The sequence below is a fragment of the Apaloderma vittatum genome, unplaced genomic scaffold (genome assembly GCF_000703405.1).
Source record: "Apaloderma vittatum isolate BGI_N311 unplaced genomic scaffold, ASM70340v1 scaffold9723, whole genome shotgun sequence".
NCBI lineage: Eukaryota > Metazoa > Chordata > Aves > Trogoniformes > Trogonidae > Apaloderma > Apaloderma vittatum.
Genome location: NW_009706399.1, coordinates 10830 through 32075, shown reverse-complemented (window position 1 = coordinate 32075; position 21246 = coordinate 10830). Strand labels below are relative to the sequence as shown.

General features: G+C 42.9%; 1 protein-coding gene across 1 annotated transcript in view; it reads right to left on the bottom strand.

Moving 5' to 3' along the window:
* The window catches only part of RABEP1 (rabaptin, RAB GTPase binding effector protein 1), a gene marked incomplete at its 3' end in the record, with an annotated part of 26880 nt that extends 14141 nt beyond the window's left edge, over positions 1–12739 (bottom strand). The window contains exons 1-5 of the mRNA XM_009865776.1: positions 12616–12739; positions 10244–10447; positions 8848–9008; positions 2509–2628; positions 1–43 (exon numbers count right to left, since the gene is read on the bottom strand). The exon at positions 1–43 is cut by the window's left edge and continues 114 nt beyond it. Of these exons, the coding sequence (XP_009864078.1) occupies positions 1–43; positions 2509–2628; positions 8848–9008; positions 10244–10376 (457 nt within the window). The remainder of the gene's footprint in view (positions 44–2508; positions 2629–8847; positions 9009–10243; positions 10448–12615) is intronic.
* Between the last annotated feature and the right edge of the window lie 8507 nt (positions 12740–21246).

Here is a 21246-nt window from a genome sequence, read left to right as displayed (position 1 = left end):
TACACGACTTTTCGGCTTCCAAATAATGGTTCAGTTCTTTAACCTGAAGAAAAATAAGGAAATCTGTCACCTCAGCGGGGGAACACTCTCAGGCATTTCCTTTTTGTTAGCAGTTACACTGTTGTCTGTTCAGGTAATCTACAGGTGCTGAAGGACAGGTTTATTTCTAGAAACCACAAACATTCAACTACCAGTGGGTGAGCAGTACTTGTATTTATTTCTGAATAAATTACTCATTAAACTTCTGCAAAGCCAAACATATCAGAGTATCACAGCTGCAGCAGCTGGATCACAACAGCGGCAGCACTGAGCACAGAGATGGTGAAGAGGGAAATACTTCAGAAGAGCAGCCAACGAAGCCGTCCTTTAATCAGCGCTGGTAAGCCAACGACAGAGCAGGATGTGGAGATGGCTCAAAACAGAGCAATCACAGGAATCGGAAAACATACTGTGAGGCAAACTTGAACTAAACCAGAGATGGTAACCTTCAGTGGGGAAAAAACATAGGGACAGACTAGAAAAAGAAACGATGACATTCAAACCCAAGAAAGACTGCTGCAAAAAGAAAGGAAAATCTGTCAGTCAAAGGCAATTACACCAAGAAAGACTGAAGGAATTTACATCTATCTATCTATATAAATATATATATTTCCTTTTTTAAAAAGCAAAGCTAACAAAGAACTGGAACAAACATCCTGCAGAGATTGCAGAAACTCCAGAGAACCTTTTTAAAGCCAGGGTTACACAAACATCTCTCAGACACGATGCCTGTAGAAAAGGATCCCATCTTGGAGCAAGGCACAGGTCAAAAGATTTCTTTATGGCACTATTCACTTTTAGGGTTTGCTGACTCAGGAGTCACAGCAGTTTTTATTTCAGAGGAAACAAAAGCCTTCAGGCAATTCCTGGCTCTGCAGAGCTGCTGCTCATCTTCCTCGACACAGCAGGGGAGCCACGGCCACCGACGCCGAGTTCAAGATAGCTCCTTGGCTTTAACTTGCCACTGATGGTGGGGACAGCTTCCGCTGCCCTAGGACACCGAGTCTTTTATCTGCCAGCCTCTTAGCCCTTGGAATGGAGAAATCTGGCCCCCAGAGAACAGCCCTTGGGGAGGGTGGAGCAGGGAAGAGGGGGAAAGATAAAAGCAGCACATTGTATCACTAACCCAGCTACTCGAGGACACTGAAAAGCAAAATGATGTGACTTCACGACCCACGGAAAAGCCAAATATATTGCTCATTCCGCATGTCAGTCCTCATACCCGCCTAGTACTAGAAATAATGTAAATAATACCTTGAATTTTGTGCTCAAACAAATCCTTGCTAGATACAAAATAGCAGTTCTTGCCCATTAAGCTGAAAAAGTGACTTGAAATAGGACTATTGGAACTTTGGGCAGAAGGAACAATGACGTGGAATTCACCACAGGTAAGAGGTAAGGTCCGAAGTTATTTTCTTGGGTATGTATCACCATCTAAAGTCAATCTTCTTTAACAACATCCCTCACAAATAAACTGGAAACATGGATAAAGTGATTATTCTTTTCTTTTTCCCCCTCCAATAAACAAGTGCTTGCATTTTACTCATCCCACAGAATGACACGCCCAGATTTTCGATGACTGACATCAGTCCTGAAACACCAGAGATTTTACTCAGGCCTTGCTTGTGAGGAAGGAGGGAGACAAGAATAACCGATGATTTTTATAACCAAATTCAGCAGAAAAGTTCTAAGAAAAAGATCTAGACTACTCCTAAGAAAAGACAAAAAAGGAGGGGGGAAATTAAAAAAAAAGCACATTCTGAAAGCAAGCAAGCAAGAAAAAAAGGTTCACATTTCCCAGGAACATTTCAGTCTCTCAAATTCTGATAAAACAGTACCTGAAACCTTACAGTGACACAGATATTATTTACCCTTCACAGCTGATGTAGGGGTTCTGACATATGTGAAGAACACAGAAATGCCGGATAAATCTCTTATGCTGATTTCTTGGCAGCAACAACCACAATCCCATTCTATGAACCTGAGGTTTGCGCTAAATTTTAAGATATAAAACTTCTGCTGACATCACCTCAGGTTTATGCCCAAAATTAGGGAAAAAAAAAAAAAAAAGGAAAACAGTAGATGCTGTATGGCAGTACATTAAAAGAATTCTGCCAAACGCAAAACCTTCTGTGGCGGCAAGCGTAATCCAAGGGCCAAGCTGCCGGAGAGATGCAAAGCAACAATCTTTCTAGAGTTTCTTCTTTTTTATTACTGGTGGGCCCAAAGCCACGCAATTTAGGCTAAGCACAGACGACACACGCACGTAATACAACCCTCAAAACAGAAAGAGGAGAAAAATCTATCGGCCAAATAGGTTATTTGAGCTACAGGATGTATTGTGCACTGAGAGTTTTACAAAACACCTTTTTCTCTCTTATAAAATTTGACTTATCTGCATCAAATTAGCACAATGCAAGAAGCACAATGCAAGATGCAACTTAAGATACAGTTACAACTCTCCCTCACCTTTGACGCTTCTAACTCTTTTATTTTTTCTTCAGCTCCCGTTAATTTCTCCTTCAGCGCTGCGATCTCCTTCTCCATGGGCATCACGACCGAGCGCAGCTTCTCAGCGTCTTCCTGGGCCTGAAGTTAACACAACAAATTAGGAATAAGTTATTCACAGTTCTCACCACAAATGTTTCCATTATCGGAGACGTCTAGAGAAAATCTCCGCACCGACGGAACCAGCTGACTAAACTTCCACTTTCGATACTCGTCTTAGTGCTATTTATTGACTTCAGCAGTCATCCCTCTGACAACAGGCTGGGACTAATCCGTTCAGAGAAGGCAGCTCAATTTTAAATTCATGTCTGTATTAGGCCATGAATATCTGTTTTGTGAGAGAATGTAAGTAAATCTCTCATTCTTGATACCTGGGAGAAAATTTATAAATCAGGCATTTCAAAAACCCATGCACTTTTTTTTTATTATTGAAGGCTCAACTGTCCCACAAGTTATTGCCACAAAGCCCATACAAAGAAAAAGCAAGAACTGCACAGGGAGTTATTGGTCATTCATTTACTCACAAAGTTAAAAGAAAAAAAGATTTCCATAGTACTGCAAAATGCAGCTTTGTTCTGGTTTGGAAGACCATTTTTCACCTTTGAATTACTACCGATGTAGCATCAGTTTGTGGTGTTCCTGTACTAAATATTTCCAAACTATATACAGACAATTTATCAAAAACTGCATGATTTTTTTCAAAAAGTAGCTCTCAAAAGATCAAAGCAGGACAACAGAAGGAGAAGACTGATACAAGGGGGGAAAAAAGGAGAAAGCTAGGTAAAAATAGTAAGAATTCAAATAAGAAATAGTGTTGTGTTCAAATTCAGAATTTTATGTCGAAGAGTGGCCATAATGTCTCCATTTCTTAAATGCTCTTCGTTTCCTTTGTGGATTCACTAAAAACACGCCAGGTGAAAGTAATAGCTCCCATTAGCTTCACAGAAGCAAGCAAAATGCTCGAATATTTGTCACAAAAAGCTCAAATACTCGCCACAGTAAGAATCATGAAAAATGTAAGCGACCTAATTGGCACTGGTTTAATGTAGGAAGGCTCAGAAGGCTCCCTTGTTCTCTGTCTTCTCCTGGAGGAGCTCAGCAGAGGAGGGAAGGCAGAGAATCGCGTCCCAAAGCCGAAGTTTCCACTTCTCCTAACCCAAGCAGCAAAGACAGCTGCCAGAGGGGAACATCCATGGCTTGCTTTAAATATAGGCTAGAATGCAGGCCCGAGAGGCTGGACTTTGAGTGTTTGGTAAAGCTTATTGACAACCGTTTTCTGAGCAACATTTTCAGGAAGAAAGACCATTGAAGCTTTCTCAACTTAAAATTAATAAAGAAAACAAAACAGACCTGTCAGTTATACAGCTTGGGTGCTAGAAAGCTTTGAAGAAAACCCTATACACAAAACAAAACTCTTTTTTCTTCATGTTACATGTCGTCATGGCTGGTTTGTTTGCCCAGAGTACAAATAAAATCGGTGAGGAAAGCGAGGGACGCGGCATGACGCAGCGAATTCAACACCAGGGACATGTGACAGTGTCACAGGGACACACACCCCCCGGCACCTGCGGGCAGCAACTCCCCAGTCACATTTTTCAGACAGATGGCAGCAGGAGTTCAACGTCAAGGGTTGCTTTTTATTTCATTTATTGTATCAATCAGTTCATTTAATGCTACCTACGGCCAGCTCGTACCAACTAAAGAACAGCCCAACACTTGTAGGACTGCTGAATAAGCTTTAATCCTCATCATTCATGAGAACTGCAGGAATATTTCACGACCAGTCTGATACCACCTGGTTCAACACTGAATATACAGCAATAAATGTGTCCCTGTTGGAACCAACCAGTTCAGAGAAGCAGAAAGATCTCTGAAAGCAAAACTCAGGCGGTTGGAACAGCGATCAGCTGGAAAGAAAACTCAGTATCGAATTCCACACCACAGAAACGTCACTCCAGTTCTTACTGCTTGGTAAGCAGAGCTGAAGTTTGACATTATGGTTGCAACATATTGCAAATGTTTCCTTTAAAAAAAAAAAGAAAAGGGAGGTTGAGGAGTAAGGTCAGTGTGATACTGAGCTAAACACTCCCAGTAGCCTCCAGCTGCTAACAAAATGCTGGCTGGTCACTGGGTCTGCTCCTGAAGGTAAAGGCTAATTGCTGAGGCTCCCAAATTGAGGTTAAAGTTCCCACTCAAACTTTTACTAAAATGAGAATATCCATTCTCTCAAAAAATGCTATGTAAAGATACTGTCGTGCTGGCAAGAGGTGCCACAGCATCGCAGTTCCTGCGTTAAAAGGTGTTTATTCAGTCTCCCAGGGGTGTGATCCTCAAAATGCTTTGCCCCACTGACTGTCCAAGACCAAAGTTCTACACGTCATCGGCTTGTATTTACTCACCGCCTCATCAAAAACAAAGCACCCCAAACCGCTTCTGCCCTGCCCCAGCACCGCGGCTGAAGAACAAGCTGCAGGGGATCTGCCAAGCACAGCATGGAGAGAACGTCCACCACCGTGGAGATGACTGAAAATGCGTCCGAAACGCTAAAAATGAGTCCAATCCACTACACAAATTATTGCACTGCTAGCCTGATGGCTACCTACAGCAATCCTGGATGTGCTTTACCACTACTCCAACATTCATTTACATAACAAAACCCTGGCTGGAGAAGTCTGCACCTGATTTTGTTCCTTAAAAATGAGATAAGTAAAAAACACATGAGACACAATTTGAGAATCTTCCTTTATGGCAAGAGTAAACCATTTAAAGTGTCTCTAAATCCATCCCACTGCTCTTTAACATTACCAAAGCAGCTTACTCTATAGCAGATTTCATGGCCAACCGTGTCACAGAAATCAGATTACTCTCCCCTTCCAATTTCCCCTCTTCAGACTAATAAGCACGCTTCGTAACAGGTTTGTCCTTTCTTGCTTTCTCTACGTGCAAAACACCCGTTCAGCAGACTTAGAGCCTGACACAACTGTGCTAAGAAGAGTCTTTTTATTCCTCGCAGCTCCCACAGCAAAGTAGATCTTTCCTGAATGGAAAATGAGATGTGAATAAAAAGAGACCAGAAAAATTTTGCCAGTGGGTGAGACACGATCCCACCAAGTCCTTGTCCAGAGGGACCATTAGCAAGCGGAGATGATGCCTGGAAGTAGATGCTGCTATGGCTCGGCTGCTTTTAGCATCTGTGATAAGAGAAAGCCCCAAACCTGTGCGGTACTACAGTTCAACAGGAAGACAGAGAGGTTTTGATAAACCACCGATGCGTTTCCTAAGAAAGATGAATCGCTAGGTAAGCACGCTTACAACTTGAACACGGTATTTTCCGAGTCAGGAAAGGAGATTTATAGTATACACACGCAGTTTTCAGCGCAGATTTCTTAGAAGTCATTCCTCTGTGACAAGAATCGCCGGAAACGCGAGTTTCCGATGGAGATTTGGCAATTTGCGACTTGAAATACGTCGGCACGGAAAAGCGAAACAGCTGCTTCCAGGCAAGGGCTTGTGCTCCACCAGCCACTCTCTTCCTGACAGGAGGATGCTCGAGAATGGCAAACATCGAGTTTGCAGCCTAGACTTGGGTACCTCTGGCAAGAGCACTCACAATCTAGTAAACACAGCTCAAATTAGCAAGCTTATCAAAACCTTACCCGCCGGCTCCCAAATCAGGATAAATGACACGCGTGCCTGGAGCCCGAGAGTGCACACATGAAAAAAACGTGCACTCAACCAATAAAATAAACTTTAAATCCAAAGACATGTATAGAATTTGGAACAATGCATCTTAGCTACCCTCGCCTCCCACAGGGAAAAAAGCATGCAGGCAAGCACGACGGCAAATACGCAGACGCGGTATTAGATTTCATGGATTTTCTTGGCAGTTTAAAATGGGTTTTCTTGCCAATTTGGGCACATCTGAACCGAGACATCATCCAGTCAAGAGAGTGAAGAAGGTTAGCAACCTGGACTGAAATACAAGGCTTGCAATCTCAGCTCTGCTCTGTCCATTCTTCTCACCTCCCACTGAGAACGACAGACAACAGTATGGTTTTCTGCTACTTTTAAGAAATATGACATATTTAACATTGCTAGAGCACCTACTTGCAATCCAGAGAGCAAGTACTTTTTTTTTTCTTCTTTTTTACTCCTTTGAGATGTTTGGAAATTCTTTAGAACTGCCTAGAAGGTGAAGGTATTTTTGAAAAACTAGTTCCAAGTTTATTCCTGAAAATAAATTAAATCCATCCTTGTAACGCAGCATATAAAGATGAAGGATAAATACATCATTGCTGGCTAAACATGCCATTTTGCATGAGGAACTGATCGTAAGTATTCAAAAAGCACGTCCTAAGTGACCAAGAAAATTCCTCTTTTTGCACTACTGCTGAGGCACAAACACTTGTTATTTTGCCAAACCCAGCTCTTCATGGGCTTGAGATTTCCTCCTTTGCTTTTAGGTAAAATTGAACGTCCTTTTCCTAATTTTGATCTTTCAATTCCTTGAGGAAATAAACACAGGTTTAATGACAAAGAAGAATAAAAAAACCCATGCAAAGCAGTTTAAGCAATTATTTCAAGCTGCTGTCTGAAGACCAGACTTCCCCTTCCTATTACATGAAGTACGTAGGCTTTTTTACATGCCTACAAAACTTTCCAAACTGCTATTAACTAGAGATTAATAAACTGATCACCTTTTCCTTTAAGATCACGAAGGATACTTATTTCCCTTTCAAAGGAGTATGGCTGAAAATGCTGTTTATCTGTTACACTAGACAAATAAATGCTGGCTGCCACTATGTCTATGTGAGCTGCATTATCTTCTGAGCAACTTGCAACTCCCACTGTTACGTGACAAGTACATTCAGGTTAAAAATCTAAAACAAAGCCCCAAGACTACAGCTATTGTAAAGACTCCCTCGGTCAAGAGGCATTGTTTTCTGAAAATTCCTGTTGGTTGGTAAAGGCCAGCTGTGGCTTTCACACCGTGAGCTCTGCATCTTCTGGGTTGTTTCTACAAGACTCGCCACACTGATCCAATTTCGAGCCTTCCTTCCAGCTTCAGCTAAAGCTCAATAGGGCTAAAACCTTCTCTTAAAAAACAGTTTATGTCTTATAACGCTTCAGGTGGTGATTCTGCAGTCCAAATGTTGGCAAATAGGCTTTACTCCAACTCCTGCCTTTGTAAGTCAGGGTGACGTGAAGAGCAGGCTCACCAAACATCCAACAGCACTTATGCAACCACAACAAGCAATATTCAAGAACCTCTTCACAAGCCTCAGAAAAAGAACCCCATTTTGCCACCCTAGTGCCGATCACTTGTTACAGCATGGCCAAAACAGGTAAAACACTTACTATGTGGAATGTTGATGATACTCAACACTGTGTTTCCTCTGCTGGCAGCAAGCAGAAACCAGGAAATGCAGGTGATGTGTCAGATTTTCCTGTTAGTCTACTCCTTTATTGAATGTAGCATCATTTACTATATGAAAACGGTCTTAGAATACCTTGAAGGCTACTGCAAGCCTGCTGAGAAGACCAATTCACTTAAATGCAAGTTTTTACAATATAGCAAAGATTCCAAAATATTGATCTATTATACCAGGTTCAAATTCCTTCCTGCCTGAAAGAGAAATACACCAAATCTTCAAACTCGGAAAACAACAACAGAAAATGCCAAACTCAACACAAAGCACCTCAATGTACTTCTAAGAACTCTTCTACAGATCTCTGAACAACAACAAAATAATCTTTCCAAACTCCAAGGCAATTATCTTTCATCATCTAGAGCCTGTGGTTTTGTGACAAGGTTCTGTAATTTCCTAGAAAGCCAGTGGTACTGCGTTGCACAAACATGGCTTACCTTAAAGAAACACAAAAATATTCTAGATACAGTGCCCACCAAAAACCTCAAAAAGAATTTTCCAAGATCTCAGAAAAGGCATGAAGAGGAAGTGTAAGGGGAATTCTATAAATCTGCAGTTAATCCAGGAAAACATAAAGGAGATTTGAATTGAGTTCATTTGATGTTAAAACAGAAGACTTCACAAGTCCTCCTGCTTTTGCAAGCTGAAGGCAAACCTTACCATCTTCTCTTACTGAATCCACAGAACCACATGCGTTACCTTTCAGATTCAAACATCGGATTAGGTCACGATGACTTCCCTGAACAAAGAGCTGTTGGCAGAAGGAGGCTATGTGTGTTTCTGAGGAACTACAGCAGGCCATAGAAAATTAACTCACACAGAACACAACTGCATCTTGAAATGGAAATTGAAGAACTAGATGTCAAAGTACCTTTTTCATTTCATTCTCTAGGTTTTCTTCCTCTTGACCTTCAGACAGTCGCCTTCTTAATTCTGCTATTTCCCGTTCCACATTTTCTCGATATTGATTCCACTGAGCTCGCTCTTGCTCCATCCTGTGGTGATACTGGAGCTCATAGTCACGAACAGTCTCTGTAAAACAGCATTTTCAGAACTTATTTTCAATGCAAGTTAAAAAGGAGGGCTGTAGGAACTTCATCTCCAACCAGACAACCTTTTACCATATCTGATCAAAACTAGGACAACAGCAAATTCTCCTTTTCTCTTTCTTCTCTTTGACTCTTGCCCCTAAACCCAACTACATAAGCAAAAGAGCCAAAGGGACTGCATCTCAATTTGTACCGTTGCTAGAACACAAACAAACAAGCCCCCAGAACTGTGCAACTCCGAATTTAAAAACAATGTTAACATGTTTAACATCCTGTTTAGGGGCACATTTTGTACCTCCACGCACACTATGCAAACAAACTACCAAACCCTACTTATTTATTCCAAAATGCAGAGAAACTAGAACTTCTCACATAGCTTTTATTTCCCAGTTATTAATTTCACCCCTTCAGGTAAGGAGCTGCCTGTTTCCATAGACAGCACCTGGCACAAACAAGCCTTGATCTAGGTTCCTGTATCTAGGTAGATCATAAATAAACAGAAGTTTGTGTACTCAACATACACGAAGATTTGTCTTCTCTGGGGGAAAAGTATAATCAGGAGATGGAAAAACTGCCCACGGCCAACAGGCTGCAGGCTCAGGTATCACGATCCTGTTTATGAAGCTTTAGGAAAACAGCCAGTTAGGGCAACAGTCTGTCTTCAGCTGGCATCCTGCGTTTTGTTGCTTGCACACAGAAATGTCAACAGCTGTGCAACACGCAAACATAATGAAGGAGAGCACAAAACAATCAAGAAAAAAGACCCACGACTGATACAGAGCAGCATGTTTAGTCCCTATCCTGGGGAAAAGTCCATGTGATAGCACTGGAGGGACATTTAACTGTCTGACAGCAGAACTACGTTTACCCAGGAGAGAAAAGAACCACGTTGTCAGCCTAAAGCTGTTTTCAGACTTGTCAAATTACATGTGTTATACTTATCTGTGTGGAAGGATGAAGTATCGCACCCGTATCGCACCCATAGTCCCTCAAAAACGCTTTGCATATATGTGGGCGTTCTCATTGCACCGATTCCTTCTAAATTCTACCCTCATTTTAACAGAAAAGAGCCGCCAAGCTCCTTTTCACACGCTCAGGATCTACGCTTCACCCCTCACTTCTGCAGCCCGGTTTTGCCATGCTGTGAAAAGCAGCGATCGCTGAACGCACGCTAACGAGGTGTCAGATCTCGGCAGCAGCAGCCAGCCTGGCTGTTACCTTTCATAATTGCCTGCAGCGAAGCGACCTCTTCTTGCCACTGCCTCTTCACCTCATCGATAGCTTCCTGCTTTGTATTCTCGGATACCGTGGCTATAGCTTTGATGTTCTCCATTTCAGCGTGAGCTTCCATCAGCTGGGTCCGCAGCTGTCCCAGATCATCCTGGGCTGCTTGCAGCACCGCATTTTGTCTTTTCAGGTCCTCTGAAAAGAATTATTATTTAGGTTGAGCTTGATTAACAAAGCAAATCTAGAGTATCCCCAGTTACTGCGGCAAAGAACAATGCTCTAGCCAGGTGGTGAAGAAAGCGCCGATATTAAAGCGTCTACCCACAACAACCGAAGAAATGTTAGCAGGTATCTTTAGGCATTCGCTTGCCTTTGGTTTTTTATTTGAAAAGTACCTTCTCATGGCTGCAGCCACAAAGCAGACTCGGTCGATATAACCTGTGAATCAATCTACCTGATGAGAGTGAACTGGGCTTTTAATCAGTTCATTCTTATTTAACTCATTCTGGTGAGGAGCCTGGAAAAAGAGAAGAGTGACAAATGGGGAGACAGTCTTGCCCCCATTTTTGGCACCAACTTGGTCCTGGATATATTCTTGGACAGAAGCCTTCTCTGACCACTACCTGGAACCCACAGAAGAAAACTATGCAGCCTAATTTGCTCTTTACTCGGCTTTGCTAAAACTGAGCTTCTACTAATAAAAGGGATACATTTAACGGAACATCCACTATTTCTCTAATTGTTGCACCTACAAACAGAAACTGAACTAATTTCGCGTTATCCTCCTGAGTTTTTGGTTAATCTGAAGCAAACAGCTCTGAAGGCTACACATTATACAATTAATTCCAAAAGCACTAACACAAAATACAGTTTTATGCCCACACAGCCCGTTTTAATGGCAATCTTTTCTAGCAGAAACATCTGGCCAGTGTACAACAAACACCAAGCTCTCGCTGTGTATTTCCCTCAATACCAATAAATCAGCCCTGGTGCCCTACACCTTAGCCTTCAGTAGAGAATACGGAAACCAGAGCTAATCAGGTACTCAAAAGGGCATTAATCCTTGTGTAAAAAAACCCAAATCATACCAACCAACCAATCAACAAAAATCAAGGAAAAAATCCTCAAAAAACAAGATCCTGTAGCATTTCTGTAACTTAGTTTTCAAATGATGTATTAAGGATGGGTTGTGACAGTCCCAATGTATATTTAGGAAAGGGTCTTGGAGAATGTGGAAGGAAAAAAGCTTAAGGGAAGAAAAACGTTTTGCTTGTACATTCTCCTCTGGTATCCTTTCACTTCAGTACATATGAAAGTTGGATTTCTTTTTCTCCTCCCTCTTCATCACAATTTATTTTTATTTCACTATTCTGAAAGGGAAGAACTATTGCTGATCTCATCAGTAGTGTCTTGTATCTTAAATTTCCTTTCACCCAAATGCTAGAAACACGATGAAATAGGCCTTCTGCATGATCTGATCTTTGTTACTCCTGTTGCCTCTCGGCTCTCATAAGCTTACACAAGAGCTGCAGTCTTAATGCATTATTTTTTTGGCTCTGCTTTCCTATGCTAAGGACAGGAAAATCATCCAGATTAGAAATAAATCAATTTGGCTCTCAGAACAACACTCCCTCTATTCTCCCAATTCTTGAACAGATATCTGAGCTCTTACAGTTTACATTTTCCTATAGAGAGTGTTATTGAAATAGATGCCCTTGGCTGGTATTAAAACTTTTATGTTTGTCTGCTTACATTCTGCTTCAGATGGAAATTTAAGGCAAATTGATACTAATAGAAAAGCTAGCCAATAAGTCGAAACAGCACACCCTGCAGACTCTCTTTCCACTTCCCAGGGCAGCTGCTGTTCAGAGAGAAGGAACACACCATAGCTTCAGAAAGTGAGTTTTAAAATTAGGTTGTGCTGTTTCTGTGTGTACATCAAGTTGCTCTGCTGACTCCACGCAGGCAAATCTTGAAATTTCATTCTAAAAATTCATTCTAAGAAGCTAAAGAGCCACCTACTAAAAACCTACTGAAAAGTCTGCTCTTTGATTGTCTCTTACGTTCTTATTAGATGTGTTTAGAAGACTACTGTTACTTTTCCACTTTGGGCAAATCAGACACAAACAGCAATTCCTTACCCCAGTGACTATGACGGATATACAGCCAACTATACCAGCAGAAACACCCCTTAAATGCTCATTATCCTTAAAAAAACCCAAACCCAAAACCCAGAAAGCATGCAGCGTGCATGGGCAAACGAGGAGCAGCAGCTGGCATTACGTGAGTTATTCTTCCTACAAGGATTATTTGAAGATGAGGTTTAATAAACTTCAGAATAATTCAGAGAACTGGGAACTTACCTTCCTTAGCCAAGTATAACTCCTTAAATTTTGCTCTCTTTTGATTAAATTCTTGCTCAAGTTGCTGCTTTGTGCGCAGAAATTCTGCATTGACCTTTTCCAATTCTGCCACCCGTTGTAGAAGAGCAACTACAAATAAAACAGAAGATAAGGTACATCACTAACAGTTAAGGCTTCCCCCATTCCGCAAGTTTGAGGTTTGGGGCTTATCCTTTTTACAATACCCTTACTTATTAGCTCAGCTGTTGCCCCATGACACAACAGGACAACTAATGAGAGTTTTTTAAGCAGCAAAGGAAGTTTTCTTAGACTGTAGCAGCACCAAAATGAAATTAGACATCTTCACAGCACTAGAGGTGCATGTGGCAGGGAATTCTGTAGAAAACAATCCTTCTCCCAAAGAAAACCACAATTTTCTGCATACAATGAAGGAAGAAACAGAGAGAGAAAAAAACCAAGACCAAAACCAAACAATGCCAGGATTATTTCTATCAGTGTTTCTTTCCAGAATAGAATTTAGTCATGAGGCACGGAACAGTGTGTGAAGGATAAGCAACAAAGCACCAAGTTTCCAAAGGCTGAGGTCAAAGAAAACAGAGTGACAGCTGCTCAGCTAACAAACAAAATACAGAAAAACCCTTAAGCTAAATATTAGGTGTCATTATCTTTCCTGTCTTCAGTTCACCATGTTCACCAGAAGAAGCTGAACCAGACTAGACTCGGAGAACTTTGCCAGAAGAGGGTCACAATCTATGGAGAAATAACTGATCCTAAGGTCAAGCTCTCCTCGTTTCCAGCAGATAAAATCCCTGAGCACACACAGACATCACTCTGCTTCCCAGTATTGACAACATCAGCATTTGACCTGGTGGGACAAGAAAGGGAACAGCAGGAAGTCCACAAAGCACCTGAGATTGTTAAAAGATTGCAAAACACTTGCACACAATACCCCTGTATGATGCTATACAGATCCCACACAACCAGCGACCCTGTGATACTCATCTTCATGTGCAGCATTAAATTCTTTGCATTCAAGAAGTATAGGCCTGGTTTAGGTGCCAGCCAGTTTCACGTTGCACACCTCAAAATTCAAATAGGCAACAGAACCAAAAGACAAACGAGATAGAACAAAAGTCCATCTCCTTGCTGCAGAGCACCGGGCAAACAATGTTCCTCTCCACAATTCCCTACCTGTTCCACAAAAGCATTTTGTGGGTATGTTCCAACTCTGTTGTGCAAGGCTGGATCACTTCAGTTATAGCCTCTGCACTGGGTAGATACACAAAATATTGGTTTGTCAGGAGTGTTTACACATCACACCCAACACTCTCCCACCAAAAGCAAGTAGGGAACACCTAGCACAGAGACCATGCGACTCGAGGCTTACAAAGAGCCCGAATCAGACCTAGAGCTCACAGCAGTAAAACACCGGGTGGTTCAACGCCACTGAGAGTGTGTGAATTCTATTTATTTTTAATACCAGATGACTTAAGAGTAAGAGCAGACACAAACAAAAGGAACTTTTAAAAGCCCAGGTATGTTTTACTGATTGCTGGTTATGAGGACTTAGGGTGTTACAAAATACAGGGCTTAACCTGTTCAATTCTGTATCCAGTAAAAGGTATCTTTAGATACAGGACTGAAGAAATTTTAATGTTGCTTTTTTTAATCAAAATCCTCATTTTGTTTTTTTTATCACCTTATATATCAACACATCAGTTGTTCTGGTCAGCAACCCCAACCTGGGTAGCGCAAAGCCAACCGCACAGGAGTATTCTCCAGAAAATTAAAGGACTCTGTAAGCAAAGAAGACACACGGAGAGCAGAGCTCCAAGTGAGCTGGGCAGCGGCTAAATCAAAACCAGGAAAGGAAGAGCACAGATGGAGCCAGGCCCAGGTAGGAAAAGGCTAAAGGGCTGCCTTTGATTTCTTGCTGAAGTGTTCCAAAGGAGAAGGCTCTGCCTACGTTTCCACTCCCTGCTGACTCTGGCAGGGAGGGGGAAGCTGCCGGTAGAGCCGCTGCCCATAAGCCCGGGGGGAAGCGGCTTCGCTGCCCCAGCCAGAGCCCCGGCACTGCGCCGTGCCGCCCGCTTCACACCTCTGAGGAACAAAAAGTGATGTCTGGCTTGAAGGAGGTGGTTTTGATCTCACAGTTACAGCTCTTGAAAGGAAACTATGAGAGGCACTAAGCGAGGCGAGTGCCGCGGTTCGGGGCAGGTGGCCGGGCTCTCGCAGGCAGCTCCGCTTCCTCCTGAAGCCACGCGCACAGGCTTAAAACGGAACAAGGAGGGATCTGGACGGTGCTCACCTTCCAAACGCTCTCTGGAAGATCGGGAACAAAAAAAAAAATATGTTTAATTCTAAGTTACGAACTCTGAAAGTTAAGAGATGCTGCAGACATCAGTCAACTCCCCCCAAAGACTCGAGCGCTCCTCATTTTCTGGTTTCCCTTTCCATCTTTCTTTGCAGAGACACAGCAGCAACCACGGTGCGAAGCAACCGAGCTGTGTTTCTTCTGAGGGTGAGAATTGCTTCTGCTGGGGCTGGAAGGACGAGGGGATGCCACAAGACCAGAAAGATCAAGTGCTTTAAGCCAGGGAAACAACAGACTCACCCTTTTAAAACCCTGCCCCCCAAACAGAAAGAGGGAGGGCAGAGTCACCAAGCAGAAGTGCAATTTAAATACCTACATTTTTCCATTATTTCCCCTCTCTGCAGCCTGGCACTTGTGTGTAAAAAGTAATAAATAAAGAAATAATCAACTCCACCACAGCTGAGCTCTGGCAGCTGTCGGGACCAGCTGTAGGCATTCAAAAGACCAACAGTTTAACATCTCAGCTGCAGGTCATGCACCACTGCAACTGTGTATTAACATCATTCTTTCTACTGAGATACTAAGTTTAAAGTGTTTTTAGCACTGTGCTATGTGAAGGGCTCAGGACCAGCCTCAGCACACCCACACTGCAGTGATACAAGCGCATAAACTTGAGGACAAGAAGCTACCCGATACATCAACCCCTGAAGTGCACCTGCGTAAAAAGTAAAAGCAAAAGTTTATTTTCTAAGACAGCATGACAACTACCTCCTTTCTACAGAATATAAATGATTAAGTTTACCAAAAAATAATTTTCTTCTCCAGGGGCACGGTTTGTATGATGGCCAAACAGACACTTAAAGCATAAACCCAAACCCAAAGCACCAGACACGGTCATGTCGGCGTCCGCCTGGAAACGTGCCACAGTCCCGGGCCGGGAAGGGACTCGTTCAGAGATTTGCAACTACATCTTTGTCATTTACAGCTTAATTCTTGCTCTGAATTTACATCCAGCTCACTCCAGGCCTGTAACAGGGCTGAAAAATAAAATATTTTTTGTCATCATAGGCTACCAACTTTAAAAAAAAATAAAAAATCTCCAACCCAACCCACAGATTTTGCAGTGCCAGCACTCATTAAGTTGCCAGAGGCAGGGCCCGGGTGCTCCCATTTCCGCGCCCAGGAAGGCAGCGATCAATGTTTAACGAGCCCAGCGGAGCGCAGAGCAAACCCAGCGCGGGGCAGCGCTGGGGGAGCTGCACCCGGCTGAAACCTGAGCGGGTGTCACACACCAGGTCAGACCAGGCACACAACACGCCGGGTTTCAGAAAAGCAGAGGCCTGGAACACCTAATCAGAACCTGAACTCATCAAGAAACAAAACCTAACCCTAACAGATCCTATTCTCTACCTCCTGAAATAGCATCGAGAAGAATTGTAATTAAAATTGATGCACCAAACGGAAAAATAACCGAACAAGAAGCCTCTTTGGCCCACAATTTATTAAGCTATAAGTAGCAGTTTGTTGGGTTTTTTTTTATCCAGAGTATCAGGGCAAATGAGTAGCTTTGTTTCTAAGGAACATCAGAGGTTTTGCAGAGACACTTTGGGTCAGACGGAGGGGCTCAGCACCTCCCCGCTCAACATCACAGCCCCCAGAATGCTGCTGGGTGGCTTAACCAGGTCGAAGAACTCAAAAGCGGGGCAGCAACATCCATGTTGGAGCAGAGTGATCAGTTTAGAGGAGAGGAGATCCACGAAACTACTGGAGCACACCAAGAGAAACTCTGGTGAGGAAGACTCAGCTTTCTCTTAACCCCACCACACAGCAAAAAACTTCAGTTTGAGGAAAACACCGGGACACACACACATTTCCTCCTGACCCGTTAAATGCTGTTCCACAGATGAGCTCCCCCAAAAAGGATTAAATTTTCTGTGTGACAAAGTTTCCCGTTACACAAACAGGCAGTGACCGTTCCAGAACTAAGACAGACAAAGCTGATTATCAATAAGACTATTTTTGAGTACTAGGTCTATTTATAAAATTAATGCCACAAAGCTTACTACTTGATATTTAAAGCGTCAAGCATGACATCAGGAGTTCAGTCCTACCCGTCTGAGAGCTGAAAAACAGAGCAGAAAAAGCTGTCTACATACAAAAAGCTTTCTCGATAAAAACAAAACCGCTTCTGTCATATTGCCATCATTCCTCTGTCCTTTCTCACCTCTTCCTCCTCCTGTCATGACTGCTCAAGACAGAAGTATGGAAAAATAAGAATATATGGCTGCCTGTTTTTCTTCATTCTTATTTTCTAGGAGTACAAATCTTCTCTCATGACATCGCTGTCACAATGACATTATTGTATACATTTTTAATCTAAGAGTCTGCCACCAGGATGCGTATTTAGATTGGAAAATTTTCTTCAAACTGGAGTTGACTTAAAAAACAAAACAAAAAACCACACCAAACCACACTAACAGAAACACTCAGCCCCAAAACTTCCACACTCTTAAGAATACAGTTGTTCCATAACAGGCACCCAGAAGGAAAGGAACTGATGATGGTTCTTTTAATAAAAGCATTGAGCAGAAATAACTCCCGCGTTATGAAATGGAGGTTGCTTTATTTTCAAGGAACAAAACCCGCCCTTGCACACAGACACGCTGCAGCAGACAGAACAAAAGGGGAAAAAAATAAAAAAGGAAGAAAATATTTAATTTTTTTCCCCAAACTTGCCTTTGGAAGCCTCAAGTGTTTTTCCCTGACAAATGGGTAAAGCTTACCGGTAAGCATCCACTTTTCCAGTGCTCTTTGAGGACAGAGGATTACAGCACCTTCCTACTCCGGGTGATCCTGCTCTGCCAGGGGGGTTGGACTAAATGATCTTTCGAGGTCCCTTCCAACCCCCAACATTCTGTGTCTCTGTGATTCTGTGATTTTCAGAGCGGCAACAATTCCCTCTGGACTATCACACCCATCCCTTCTAGAGTACTTCTCTGCACGCAGTGATGATAACTGAACTACAGAAAGGAAGGGGAAGAAAAAATAATATTATATATATCTAGAAAAGATTCTAAGCTGCAGCTCTGCAATGGCAGGCACGCCGCCGCTCGCCAGCACCACCACCAGTAAGTGGGTTCTGCAGAAATAACTTTTGGGCCGTTCCTCATTTTGGGCAGCGTGGCTGTCAGCGACCAACACTTCCAGTTTATTGTACAGTCGAAATCCACAATTTGTTGACTAAACATACACAGGCAAACAATGCAGTACAAGTTTAATGTCATGTACATAGGAACACGGTGCTGCTGGCAAACGCAGATATCACTTATGACGCAAAATTGAGCCTTGCTGCATTGTATCTGTTACGGTATATTTTTATTTATTGCAGTAAACCAATAATTGCAGGATCAAAAATATTCAGCAGAGCACTGCACATTACAAACATGTAACCACCTTATAAGTATTGTATTAACAAGCGGAAGTTTGCAATATACTGTTAAAGTTTGAAAGTAATATGTTTTCATTGAAGTCGAATGACTAAACCACGCTTTTCCGCCATAACTGGTAGTCCTAGTAGTGCCTACTTATATTCTTTATTTTCCTTTTTTATCTTAGACACTCTATGATATGCTACATTATGGATCTCAGAAAAAAAGAAAAGCCATCACCGAATCAAAATAATTAAAAATCTAAATAAATTGAGCTGTTTGAATAAACGGGGAAGCTTCTCTCTTGTGATACAAGGAGTCCTTTAAATGGCTTAATGAATCCTGCACAGTTGAATAGCCATCGCAGTAACAACTAAGCAACCTTTGACATGATACTGTGAAAACTCACGTAGCTACTTCCAGGACTGTACTGACGGCATTTCACACGAGTTGGTTGCGTTTCACAGGTGCATCATCTCTAAAGATCTTTTTCTCGCCCCCAGAGTGCTGGGGCAGCTGCTTTTCCCCGTGCAGCATTGCTCCAGAGCAGCAGTGGGGCTGGGAGCAATGCACAAGTGGACAGAACAGGAGAGCGCTCCCAGGTTCAGGTGAAACCCAAATTAGCACACACGGCATGCAGTACTCGGGAGGAAGACATGTTGTCCCGTATCTTTGAGATACAATGTTAAGTTTTAGTGAAATCTGCCCCAAAGCATGTTTAAACAGCAAACATCTCCATGTGTAACCACACGGAAAAAGGTCAACACGCTGCCTCATCTTCCTCATTTTACTCCACTTCCCACTTTTTCTCCCTTTTCATGGCACTCACACGTTAACTACTTCCTTGCTTTGACGGTGTCTCCCTCGTCTTCTTTCTTGGACACAAAACCAGGCAGTTGCTGTTCCGGGGTCCAAATCTCCATCCCCTGCCCCTCCATCCGCACTCAAACTCCTCCCAGGTTTGACAAATCCGCTTCATGGGATGGGGAACGCTCCTCACCCCTTCTACACATTTAGTCATCCTGGCCCCAAGTAACTTAAATCTAGTTTTAAATCTGTGTTTAGTTAAACTTTATATTAGGCTGCATGAGAACAGTGTTCACTCCTGTCTAGTACCACAGGATTGCGGTTAATCATATATATCCAGAATCCCAGAATGGTTCAGGTTGGAAGGGGCCTTGAAGACCATCTCGTTCCACCCGCTGCGTGGGCAGGGACACCTCTCTGCCACCAGCCCAGGTTGCTCCAAGCCCCGTCCAACCTGGCCTTGAGCCCTCCCAGGGATGGGGCATCCACAGCCTCCTTGGGAAACCAGTGCCAGGGCTTCACCACTCGCGTGGGGAAGAATTCCTCCCTTATATCTAATCTAAATCTACCTTCTTGCAGTTTCAGGCAAAAGTAGGCTTGAATTGTTTTCCAGCAATTTATCTTTTCTTTGCTAAAAGCACTGTTTTTTTTTCCCCCAGGGACAGTCTCCTACCTCCATTATTTTAGTCCGGTTTTTCCTACACCCCTTACCATTGCAGCTGGTTCCTTCCTGCCCCGTTCCACCAGCAGTGCCATCAGACCTCTCTCCGTTTTGTGCACAAGTTTCATTTTCTCTACAGAAGCTTTAACCCGACGCGTGAGGGGTTTTGCCATCGTTCGGTTTTAGTCCATTTCTGCCACTGGTATTTTGGCAGGTGGGGTGAACAACCCCTCAAAGTTCCAGGAAAACGTTATTGGTTTGTATTTTTTCAAGAGAATCAACCACTTTAAGAGAAACCCACCAATTTGTGCCTCATCAATTTGGTGATAACTTCAGTGAATGAACCACAGTGCTGGGAAAGTCAAAGGGATATAGAATCAGAATGGTTCAGGTTGGAAGGGACCTTGAAGATCATCTCGTTCCAAGCCCCTGCTGTGGGCAGGGACACCTCTCCCCCACTGGACCAGGTTGCTCAAAGACCCATCCACCCTCACAATAGCTGGTATCCCAGAGAAATCTATATCTCACAATAGCTGGTATCTTATAGAAATACATATCTCACAATAGCTGGTATCCTGTAGAAAGCATTTTAGCTGCATTCTGCTGCTACCATCAGTGAATCTGCTCGGAACCATCCAAATGCATACCGGAACATTTCAAAAGTCAACCTCAAGCTACAGTCTGGTGAACTGACACTTTGAATTCATCTACAGAGACACAAAACGGAGAGAACTGGGTTCCCAAACTCATCACAACCATCAGCATTTTCCCTGCTCTCCCAGCACTTGTATCTCGTTCCCCTTGCTTTAACAATTTTTCATCTTTACATGAGGATCAATTAAAAAAAAAATAAAAAAAATCAGGCAAAAAAGCTCAAAGGCTTCTTGGGTTTATTTACTCTACAAGCTGTGTAGGTTTACTCAAACTAGTCCCTGCCTGAGCAAACAAAAGCATGGGGATGGCAGCACAGGGCTCAGGGAAGGCTGAGTATCCAAGTATTACTCGGATTTCTCAGATTTCAGCTTGCGCTGAATGTCATTACAGCATCAGGAGCTCAAAGGCAGCCCGGGCAGATCTCCATACCCTGCAGTCCCAGCCTGAGTTAGCCCCTTGGCAAAGCTTTTTGAGCATCTACGCTTAAACAACACATCTGTCAAGCATGTCAGCATTCGTGCGTATCTTCCCCACCCCTTTTATTTCCTCAGTCTGTCCTACCTCATTAATTGGCAGTTAAACATTCAACAGAAGGTATTTTATGCAGATACACACCCAGGAGGCTCCTTCAGCCCATTAACGAGAACTCCCGGAGAGCCCCCGATTCTCCTCACACGGTATTTTAAAGCGAGTCCTCTCAAAAATGTCAAGTCACCGAATTATTCCTGACCGAAGCAACCTTGAAAATATGAATGAGTCTCTGTATC